The sequence below is a fragment of the Tenrec ecaudatus genome, chromosome 1 (assembly GCF_050624435.1).
Source record: "Tenrec ecaudatus isolate mTenEca1 chromosome 1, mTenEca1.hap1, whole genome shotgun sequence".
Lineage (NCBI taxonomy): Eukaryota > Metazoa > Chordata > Mammalia > Afrosoricida > Tenrecidae > Tenrec > Tenrec ecaudatus.
The window spans coordinates 18,639,094-18,651,486 of record NC_134530.1 but is presented as its reverse complement, the minus strand read 5'-3'; the positions used below and the strand labels follow the sequence as shown (position 1 = coordinate 18,651,486).

Below are 12,393 nucleotides of genomic sequence, written 5' to 3'. Positions count from 1 at the left end.
TTCTAAACCATTGGCAGGGAGGGGAAAGGAGGAATGGTAGGGAGTTACCAAGGGCAATGTAACTGAGATGAATTACTGAAACCAGAATGAAGGCTGAACATGTAGTGGGACAGGAGGAAAGCATAAGGAAATAGATAAAAAGGAGTAGGAGACAATGGCATACACAGTGTCCTAAATACAGACATGTACATATGTAAATATATTTATGGGGAAATAGACCTATGTGCATATATGTATAGGTTTAATAGTAGGGTAGCAGGTGGACATTGGGTCTCCTGGCATGCATTCCCTTAATACAAGAACACTTTGCTCAGCTAAACGCTCCTTCCATGATACCCACCTTCCTGACATGATTGCTGAAGACAAACGTGTAAATGAGCAAACGTGGTGAAGAAAGCTGATGGTGCCCGGCTATCAAAAGATATAGCATCTTAGGTCTTAAAAGCTTGAAGGCGAACAGGCAGCCATCGAGCTCAGAAGCAACAAAGCCCATAGGGAAGAACACACCAGCATGTGTGATCATGAGGTATTGAAGGGATCGGGCAGCAGACACCAAAGAACAAAAACCATCATTGTGTGATGACCTTCCCCATATAAATGCTGAAGATGCATGTGTGCATAAGTACGTGTTGTGAAGAAGGCTGATGGTGCCTAGCTATCGAGAGATATAGCATCTGGGGTCTTAAAGGCTCTAAAGTTAGCAAGCGGTCATCTAGCCCAGAAGCAACAAAGCCCACATGGAAGCAGCACACTAACATGTGTGATCATGAGGAGGTGAGGGGACCAGGTATCAAGCACCAAAGGCAGTGGGAAAAAATCATTATCATCATGAATAAGGGGAGCACCTGTAGGGTCCCAATGCCCATCTGTAGAGAACTGTACATCCCTTGCAGAGGGGTAGTGGGGAGGAGATGAGTCACTCAGGGTTTAGTGTAGCAATAATGAAACTCACAACCTTCTGCTAGTTCTTAAACACTTCCTACCCCCAACTATCATGATCACAATTCTACCTTCCAAACCTGGTTAGACCAGAGGATGCACAGCAGTACATATGGGAACTGGAAACACAGGGAATCCAGGACAGATGAACCCCCTCAGGACCAGTGGTGAGAGTGGCGATACCGAGAGGAAAGGTGGGGTAGAATGGAGGAACCAATCACAAGTATCTACATATAACCTACTCCCTGGGGGATGGGCAACATAAAAGTGGGTGAACGGAGACACCAGACAGTGGAAGGTAAGATGAAATAATAATTCATAAATTATCAAGGGAAGGAAGAGATAAATTATAAATTATCATGAGTGAGGACAGAGAGGGAAGGGAAGGTGAGGGAAAAAAGGAAATTGAGGAGCTGATTTCAGGAAGCTAAGCAGAAAGCAAATTTTGAGAATGATGAGGACAATGAATGTATGTGTGGTATGCACAATTGATGTATGTGTGGATTGTGATAAGAGTTGTATGAGCCCCAAAAAATGATTTTTAAAAAGGAATAGTGGTATAGATGAATCTATTCCTATCTAGGTAAAAATCTACAATTATGTCATCTTCTCTCTTCATATTTTGTGTCCTATAAATGTGTAGAGACTTTTTAAAGATGATTCAATAGTCCTCTCTGCCAACACCTGACTGACAAGGATGACTTTCATTTTATTCAAGTGTTATTGTCAATTACTCACAATGAAAGACATGGTAAAAATACTTTGGTTAGACTATGTGGAGTTGTATGTGGCCAGAAATATTTCATAACACTCTGATGCCTCAGTGAATTAGGTCCAGCTGTGTTCTTTAGCCCTCCAGAGAAGGAAATGCACCCATAGCACAGTCATTGTGGGTTACCCTGTGTGCTAGAGACACCAAAATAGAAAAGACAACCTCTTGGGAAGAAGGAGTTCAATGGGATAAAAGTTGAACCTGGAGCTGCAGGTTGTCTCCCCAGGGTCAACGTGGCACAAGTTTGCCTTTTGTTATTCTCTGAAATCCAGAGAAGTCAATTTCTGAAGGTGGACAAGAAAAAAGAATCCTTCCTTAATGAGCCACATGGGAATTTGTCCGCTAAAGCCACAGGGTTGTAAATACTTCACCTCTCCTGACTCATGCAATTGACAGTTTCAGGTGGTGAGAAAACTTAGTTTCATCTTCCAGAGCCCTCACGAGTACTTACATCCTCATGCCCTTCCTGCAGACACAACTTCTCACTTTAGCAGCCGCACAAGGAAGACGCAGCACTGTTGGACAGAGACTCTTCCATGAAAATACCTGGATGACCTGCAGCAGCCTCACAGGTGGTGGGATGGGGTGTGAGTGAGGGACTTCACTATGCTAGCCATGGGGATATCAACTGCACTAACATATAAAGTAATTTTAATGATATGAAGTCCTGCTAAGTTAAAGCCCCAGGTTCAGGAGGATGATTCTCGATATACTCAATGTGTTCTTTCTCTGTTCTTTTTTCTTCGTGTTGGCTCATTCATCCAACTTTTTTCTTTTTTAAAACTTTTAAAAACACTTTTATTAGCACTTCATCCACATGCTATACAATGCAGTAATTCAATCAAAGCAAGAAGAGCTGTCAAAGTCACCATATTTGCTTCTAGAATACTTTCTTCTTCCCTGTAGTCATTGTTATAACTGTAGTTTTCTTTCTAATTGTGGCAAAAATATGCACAACAGAACATTCTCCAAGTCCAAACTTCTGCTTCTTACTCTAAATACCACTTATCCTTATTTCACCACATCTCTTTCCACAACGTTGTTAGAAGGACATATATAACCTCACTCAGCCATTTTGCTCATCAATCAACTCATGAAAGATTTATTTAGCACTAAATTATACTCTGGGAACCAAGAAATGGGTAGGCATCGCTCCTTCTCTCAGGGATCTCACAGTTTTTATAGGGTAGCAGACATGTATGAGTCCCTAATAAAATGTAAAAAAAGAAAAAATGATTAGGGCAAAGACTGTACAGATGTGCTTTATACAATTGATGTATGTATATGTATGAACTGTGAAAAGAATTGTATCAGCCCCAATAATTTGTTAAAAAATAAAAAATAATTTAAAAAAAAAAAGAATGAATAAGTAAATAATTGCCATATTCTAAGATGGTTCAATAATTCTGGAGAAGTGGGTCATATCACTGGCCTCTTCTGGGTGAGGATTAGTGAAGACTTCACATACTAATACTCAAAGGAGGTGGCTAAAGGGGAACAATGTTGGTATTATCATTAAAGCTATCATTTATGCTTAGGAAATAACATGAACTAGTTCATATCTGATGGCAATTGAAGGCAAGGAATGAAAAGTGGTGGATGAGTGTGGCTAAGTGGGCAGCAGGGAGATAACAGAAAGCCGTATATTGACGACAGGATTGACATTCTGAAAGTTGTGGGGAGTCGGTACAGGGACTGTGGCAGAGGGTGTGTGCAGTCAGGCTCGCCCTGTGGAGAAATCGTCCTGGTCAATGTAAGCAACCCAGTCTTGCTGCTGCCAAATCCATGCAGAGAGAAGAGGTGGAAATAGCACAAGAGAAGTGAGGGAGGCGTCATGTGTGACTGGTTATACTATAATTCACCCTGAAATCCACTGAGTAGTGGGAGGCATCCTTGACACTTTAAATTAGTTATTTTATTTAATTCCTTATCTCCTCTCTGAAACTGTCATCACAAGTTTAATTTAAGGGATGTTGAAAATGAGACATACCACAATGACTTTGTTTGTCTAACAGATGTAATGGAGTGGGTGAAGATTGTTTCCAAGGGGTTTTCATGTAACTCATGTCGCTTATTTGACTGAATTTTATTATTTGAACACTTTTATAATTACAGAAAAAATCAACTACTGTAAGATAGTTCTCTTTAGCCTCATCTGTAGTTCCCTATTATTAATATCTTCCATGAAAAGTCCAATATTGCATTTACTGGTCATGATTCGCTTAGACTCCTCTGGCTGATAAGCACTTCTTGATTGTGAGGATCATGTTACTGTTGAGGTAAACTGGTCAAGCATTTTTATACACTGTCTTTCAGTTGGTTTTTGCCTAATGCTTGTCACTTGTTTCAATATATCTCGGATTTTCTTTTTGTTTTTATGAACCAGAAGTTATGTGTCTTATTCACCTATCTTTTTAGTAATAGCTGTAAATTAACTTGGTTTTTGACTGTGATTGGGTTAAACCTACAGATCAAGTTGAGAAGAAGTTATATATTCACAATAGTTATGGTCCTTACAATCATCAACAAAGAATACCTTTAATTCTTTTATAAGTATTTTGTAGCTTAAATTCTATCAACTTTGCCAGACTTATGTTAGACTAACTTCAATGTATTATTATTATTTTTGAAGCCCTTTCCTTGATTGTTGATATGTAGAAAACAATTCACTCTGCTATAGTTTTATGAGTGTTCCTTTGGGATTTCTCTGTAGACAATGATGACTTCTGTGAACAAAGAGTGCTTTATTTCTAACTTCTCAATCTGTATTCCTTCTTATTTTTAAATTTTTTCTATTGTGCTCATTAGAAGTGCTCATCCTTAACTGTTTCTTAAGCCAAAGTGGAAATTGTTTAATTTGTAACATTGAGTATGATCCCTATTTACAAGTTTTAATAAATGTTCTTTATGAATGTAAGGAAGTTTGTGGAAAATATAAGAGCACAAATAATTATATTAATTTTTACCAAAACTTATTGTGCTTCAGTAGATATGATATGATTATTTCTTATGTAGTTGATATAAGGCATTACATAGTCTGATTTTCAAATCTTGAATCAGTCTTTAATATCTGAAACCACTCCTACTTTTTGCAGTGTACAATTATTTTCATATGTTACTTAATTTGTTATTAGTATTTTGATGAGGGTATTTGCATATATGCTCATGAATGATGCTGATCTGCAGTTTTGCTACAACTTATATACCTGGTTTTGTTATGACACTAATGTTGACTTCACAAAATAAGTTGGGAAATGTTCCCTATGCTTATTTATTGGAAGAGGTTGTGCAGGTTTAATTTCATTACTCTCTCAAAAGTTGATAGAATACATTAGCATTTCTCTAATATGTTTAAAAATTATTGTCCTTCTACCAAAAATGTCTCCCAAACACATTGAATTTTTAGAAAAAATAGTTGAAATCTTCCTTTGGATTCTCTTCTAATTTTTCCTATAGGTATTTCAAACATTTACTGATTTTTAAGTATCTTAATACTTTTAGTATAGGAATCCTTTTATGTCTTAAAGTTTGGAATATTTATCTAGTTACATTATTGTTCTGGGTGTTGTGGGATTTAGAAGTAGGGATTGTGAGGCTGCTATCTTCTTTACTGTGATTTTTCCATATCTTTTAATAATCTCCTGTCTTCTCTTTTTGTCTACGCCATTTTCTCTCTCAGCAGACTAGCTTTCTTTCTTTCACTATTACATGGTAGAATATCAATATAAAGGAGCTCTGTGACAGGGCTGACTGGTCCTTGATATTCCCACAACTATGACTGTCCCCTCAGACTCCCGGAATTATTCAATGCAGTTCTCAGAGGAGGGCAAAACAGATTGGTCCCTTTGTGGAGTGTTTTCCTGCTGGATCAGCTCAGCCTGAGGTGTATAATTCATCATGATGGTTGAAAGTGGAGAGGGTAGGAGAAAACATTATTGAAAGAGACAACTATTGATCAAATATCTTAAGCAAGCATCTTAATTTTCTTCTATAATCAGAACACGCAAATGTTATGCCAAACAAGAGAGAGAGTCCATTTCATGGAAAGCTGAATTATGTATCATTTAGGTATCTTTTATTAGTATATAAAAATAACATCAAATAACTTAATGCTAGTTGGCATCGAGTCAAACTCATGGCAGACACGTACGTGCACAGCAGAACTGCTCTCTATGGTTTTAGGGGCTGGGACTTTTAGGACACTGTCAGTAGGCTTTTCTCTGAGACTCTTCTGATTCGGCTGCAATTGACAATGTTTCTGATATCAATTAAGTGCTTCACCATTTGTCCCACCAGGACTCAGAATAATAAAATAATCTAATACCAAGTAATCTTAATGCAGTAATATCCACTGTATCATGATGTGATGTGATACAATATCCCATCTATGAATACTCATTGAACTCTGAGGTCCATGTCATTGTGTCTTCCGTGGCATCGTGATCATCAGACCCTTGTTTTCTCTCTACCCCTAACTGTAAACTCAATCAAGCTTCCTGTTTCACTCATCCATACCATCCTCCTTGTTATTGCCAGAACATGTGAGCAATATGCTTGTATCAAGGACTTTGCACTACTTCTATCTTTGTCTAAAATGTGTTCACATTTTTGTTTGATTAGCATCCTAAATACCTTCTGATTTTCTATTCAAAGCCTCTTTATTGAAGATGACTGTACAATGAAGTGGAGCCCTGGTGTAGTAGTGCTCATGAGTTGGCCTAGATCTGCATGGTTGGCAGCTGGAAGCCACCAGCAGCTCCACGGGAGTAAGACAGGACTTCCCATACCCTTAAACAGTTTCTGTTTCAGAAACTGGCAGGAGGGTCGCGATGAGTCAGCATTGATTCAAGGCTGTCGGTTTGTTCTATAACGAAGCATTTCCACTCTTTGCTATAGCTTTTTGTTGTTGTTGTGACACCTAGCTACATGAATACAATAAGAAAGTCCACCCAATCCTGCTCCATGGTCACAATTGTTATGTTCGGGGACATATTTTTGCAACCACTGTATCCATCCATCTCATTGAGGGTCTTCAACTTTTGTTACTACTGCTCTCCTTTATTTTATTTCATCAAGGCAATAATTATAAATCATTTACTTATTATTAATAGTCTACTTCCCCCCTGGTGGCACAATGTTTACCCATTGGGCTGCTAATTGCAAGGTCAATAAGTCAAAACCACCAGCCTCTCTTCAGGAGAAAGGTTGGGCTTACAACTCATGTAGAGCTACAGTCTTGGAAACCCACAGGGGCAGTTCTACCTTGTCTCACAGGGTCGATATGAGTTGGCATCAGGTGGTTGTGAGAGTGAGTAAGGTATTCACCCTCCACCTTCTATACATATATGTCCTACAAGAACATTTGAGGGGAGAAATATATCATTTTTTTATGAATTAGATGAAGGTTTACAGAACGGATCATAGTTATGCATTCAGTAATTCACAAACATTCTGATTCAACACATCTCCTATAATTCCACATCTTCCCTCTCTTCCCTGTATCCATTTCTTCTTTCTTATATTTATGAACTTTGTTCTTGAGGAATTTCTGCCCTGTTGATCTTAAACATTTAAGTATTAAAGTTGGATGTGCGTTCAGTTCTAGACTGGAAGGATAAGGGCTCTATAGTGTTTGGGATTCCCTAATCTCTCTTGGCCAGTAAGCCCAGTGTCTTGTATGATTTGGAGTTTTGTTCCACAAACTCTCCCCACTCCAGCCCAACCCAATCTATCTAAGATCTTTTAACCTGAACTTGTTCACAGCAGATGATATGTGTAGAGCAGCACCATCTAGATCTTCAGATCAACAGTTGTAGAGACTGCTGTGGACAGGCTCCCTCAGTCTCTTTGACTCATTCTTTTCATGTGTCTTTCAATTTACATCTTTCTTCTGGATGAGGAGAGGTCAGTAGGTCCACCTCAGCTGACTTCTCATTAGCCTTAAAATACGTCAGTAATTACTCATAAAACAGGACAAAGGTTTAAAATTTTCATTGAAGTTTTCAGTGACTTCCAGACTATTTTGCACAGATACCAAGGACTCAAATAGAAAGCAAATATTTTGAGCATGATGAAGGCAGAAAATATACAAAAGTGGGTGACACACAATGGACGTACATATGGATTGTGATAAGAGGTGTATTAGCCACTTATAAAATGATTTTTTAAAAGATAATGATGAAGGCAACTTATGTACAAATGTACTAGACACAATAATTGGATGTATGCATTGTGATAAGAGATGTACAAGCCCGCAAAAAAAGATTTTTTTTAAAAAGAGAATAGTTGGCAAACAATAATTAGCCGAACACATTTCTTGAATGCAGAAGATAAAGTTTCATGGAAGTTGTAGAATCATATATTGCTTTTTTTAAAAAAACAAAAGTGATTCGAAGAAAGGAAGGCTAGTCAGGTGTGTTATCACAAGATTGAGCATTAGGGCTTTGTGACATTCTCAGCTTAATATTACATTGGAATTAGTTTACATGGTAAAATAGAATATACAACATATCAGTTAGACCGGTATTAAATTCTAGTATCTAAGTTAGCATTGCTCTTTTCTTTTCCAATAGTTTCTTCAGCTACATGGAACCAAGAAACCACACACATTTTCAACATTTCATCCTTTTGGGCCTCTCAGAAGAGGCAGAGCTGCAGCCCCTCCTCTTCGCACTGTTCCTCTCCATGTACCTGGTCACCTTCACTGGGAACCTGCTCATCATCCTGGCCATCGCCACAGACTCCCACCTCCACACACCCATGTACTTCTTCCTCTCCAACCTCTCCTTTGCTGACATCTGTTTCACCTCCACCACTGTCCCAAAGATGCTGCTGAACATCCAGATGCAGAACAGATTCATTACATATGAAGACTGCATCACCCAGATGTATTTTTTCATGGTTTTTGGAGTATTAGATCATTTCCTGTTAACAGTGATGGGTTATGACCGATTTGTGGCCATCTGTCACCCACTGCATTACACGGTCATCATGAACCCAAGGTTCTGTGGACTTCTGGTTCTGGCCTCCTGGTTATTGAGTGTACTGCAAGCTTTATTACATGCATTAATGGCTTTGCGTTTGTCCTTTTGTACAGAGTTGGAAATCTCCCATTTTTTCTGTGAACTTAACCAGGTAGTACAACTTGCTTGCTCTGACACATTCCTCAATACCTTAGTCATTTATTTTGCAGCTGGGGTTCTGGGTGTTATTCCATTCAGTGGGGTCCTGTTCTCTTACACAAAGATTGTGTCCTCCATTTTGAAAATTTCCTCAGCTGTGGGCAAATATAAAGCTTTTTCCACTTGTGGGTCTCACCTCTCTGTGGTTTCCTTGTTCTATGACACAGGTTTTGGGGTTTATCTCAGTTCTGCTGCTACTCAAAATTCCAGGTCCAGTGCAATCGCCTCAGTAATGTACACTGTAGCCACCCCCATGCTGAACCCCTTTATCTACGCTCTTAGAAACAAGAACATAAAGCAGGCCCTAGGGAAATTTTGCAGTTGAAAATTAGTCTCTACATAGCAGACACAATCTCTAGATTAGAGAGCTACTGGTGAGACAAAGAGCTGAAACTTTTGAAGATTTAAATCATGCTTTCCTCAGCGTGCACATCTGCTTTATAATCTCAATTCCATCTACTTTCTTTTTATACATAATACACCAATGTTTGCAGTATAATTCTTTCAAAGTTGTTTATTTGTGTCAACATGCTCTCCTCAACAGACAATTCTTTTAGGGCGACTGCCGATTGAAAGTTGAAACATCCTCAAATGCTAATCATAGAATATGTTCCCATGGGAACAGCATTATTATTGTTCTCAAACAAGAAAATGTTGAGATATAAATATGCAAATTCCTATTTGGGAAGCGTTTCTTGTGATCAATTCTGGTATGAAATATTTGATCTTTTGATTATTTTCTTTAAATTATAGTCTTGTTAAGCATGTTTATAAGTCTTTATAAGCCTGTTTTTGAGAGTTGGTTTGTGTCAGTTGAATGGTCAGTATTCTCAGTGAGTTGGCAGGTACGGCCTGGTCATCCCTCATGATGTTCTGTAACATAATGTCATAAATGCCAGTGTAAGGACTGCCATTAACAGTCAATGAGCTATGAGAAGATGAGTGTGGATTGCAACCTCTTCACTCAGGGCATGGCCCTGATCCAGTTGCAAGGACCGTTCTTCGGATGTGTAGCCCAATTCTCATACAAGTGGATGCTGTGAGAAAATGTCTTTGCTTCTTGATGGGCCTTGTTATTGCATCTGTCTTGTTGAGTTCTAATTCTTTGGACTTGACACAATTGGCCTGCCATATTGCCTGCCAATACTGAGAATTATAGGCAACCTCTTCTCTGACCTGGGAGTCTTGTATTTGCTCTCATCTCCAGTGAGAAGCATGATCAATGCCATTGACTTCATCCACATTTGAAGCCATGTTGTACTGCTGAGGCCACAAAGCTACATTGGTCAGGAGAAGTTGACTGCTTAACATCAGACATCCTGTGTTTGGAACCAGACTGGACTTATCCACTTCTACAGCTGTATGAGCTATTTCCTTGATATAAAAGTTTCTGTTAATTATATTTATGAGTATCGTGATTTTTGCTTCTCTAGAGAAGGAAATCCAACACCTTTGGTCTGAACGTGGTTGTAGAGAAACTAAACCATATGTATACATTTTCCAAATTGTTATAAAATCTGACTAGTTCTCCAAGTGTTACTAACTCTGCCTCATTTATCTGCCACTATTATTAGTAATGAGGGTGCTGCTCACTCAAGTAAAGTGACAATGTTATTAAATAAAGTCTCACCACCAGCAGATTAACTTTTGGTGAGGAATGAAGTGCTGGGTGATCATGTGTTTGATCCTTTTTAAAAATTTTGGCAGGATAAGAAGAATAGGGAAGCTGATTGGTTGCTACTACTTATAATAGAAAAAGTGATCATTGAAAATGTTGAGCTCAAGACTTAGGAATCATTTCTCAAATGCCACATAAAATGCCTAGTCACAATACAATTTTTAAAATCCCTATTTCAACAAGTAGTAAAACATAAAACAAAAAATCAGCAATCAGGAACAGTGATTTTTCTGTAAGAAAGTTTTTATGGATTAGAAAACAAACTGTAAAATCAAAAGTTATTGGAAGAATATTTAAGTTATATTACATAGCATGTATGATGAACAACAATGGTTTTTAATCTAACATGCTTGTCTAACGGAAGTCAGAGAGTTAGGTTTAATGGGTAATTTTCTCTGTTTATAAAAAATTTCTAAAAAATATCATACACCTCTAAATTGAAGAAAAAATTGGTAATTTTACAAGCTTTAGTAAGAATACAAACACATCCCCAAACTATTTGAATGAAAAAAATTTTAATACCAAATACCTGTCTTCCTTCTGAAAATTGTTCTTGATTTACCCCTCCATATGTTTATACTTGTATTTAATACTAACTGTTCTGCGAAAAAAATATTTCCTGAATTAGACATGAAATATTGCTTTTTCCCTCTCATTTGCTTTAATTAAAAAAAAAACGAATATCCAAGTGGAGTCATGGTAGAAAAAAGATTTCACTATTGGGTTTGAAATTTAAAACACAAGCTGTTTCAGAAAAATCCAAGTTGAATTATAATCCCTTCACAGTCTATAAAAGGGCAGCCACACATTTCTAAATTCAATCATCAACTAATATGTGGTGGTAGAAACTTTTATTTCTGAAAATCAAGAATAAGAGTTCAAATGTCCAGGAGAAGGCTCTGTTTCCCAGTGATGGGGTTTCATGTCCTGTAATCATTTTTATAGATTGTATTCATAACAACTCTTTCAGAAGTTTAGGATGTTTCAAAGTAAGGAAAGTGGTCATCACTTGTGGCCTATTCTAGTTTCTGCTAACATTTCATTATAGAAAAGATGCTTAATTCTAGGCTATATTACATATTGCATTAAAGATTATATCACACACCTACTAAATGTCTAGAAATAATTTTACAAACATCTTGTTATATTGAGAATCCCTGGTGATGCAGTGTGTTAAATATTAGTAAATTAGTCCCAAGGAAAGCAGTTCAAACCTTCCAGGAGAAAGATGAGGCAGTCTGCTCATGTAAACATTTACCATCTCAGCAACCTTTAGAATTCACCCTGTGACCGTGGACTTGGTCTCCCTTTTCTAGCACTTCAATCAACCATAGAGAAACAAGAAGGAAAACCCCCACAAATGTCAGCATTTATCCTCATGGGGCTCACAGAATGTGCTAGTCCACGTGAACTAGAGAAACAAATTCATAAGACACTCATCTGTGTGTAAGAGAGAACTTTATATCAAAGAGCAATTGTACATTAAGAAAACATCCAAGCCCATTCCCGAACAAGTCCATAAGTCCAATATTACCCTATATGTTAACCTCAAATCATAAATTCCTCTTTCGCCTCATGTAACCACGCAATAATGCTCAATGCGGGAAGATCACCGGTCCATGGATGGAAAGTCTTGTGGATCCAGTGGCAGTGGAAGCATCTCAGTGCTGGAGTGGGTCTCCATATGCTCCTCCAGCTCCAGGGCTCTGGATCCACCAGAGTAGCTCCATGTGGCTTGTCATAAGGAATTAGAAGCAGAGAGAGAGTGTCCCACCTCCAGTGAGTTATTTATCTTCATCATGCCTCTAAATGAGGTTATCAAG

The 12,393-nt window shown here is 38.0% G+C and overlaps 1 protein-coding gene across 1 annotated transcript; it reads left to right on the top strand.

Annotated features, from left to right (window-relative positions):
* The first annotated feature begins 8,296 nt into the window (after positions 1-8,296).
* On the top strand, positions 8,297-9,217 carry LOC142448235 (olfactory receptor 7C1-like). Its single transcript, XM_075549918.1, has one exon. The coding sequence runs from the start codon at positions 8,297-8,299 to the stop codon at positions 9,215-9,217; it is 921 nt and encodes a 306-aa protein (XP_075406033.1).
* Positions 9,218-12,393: the final 3,176 nt, after the last annotated feature.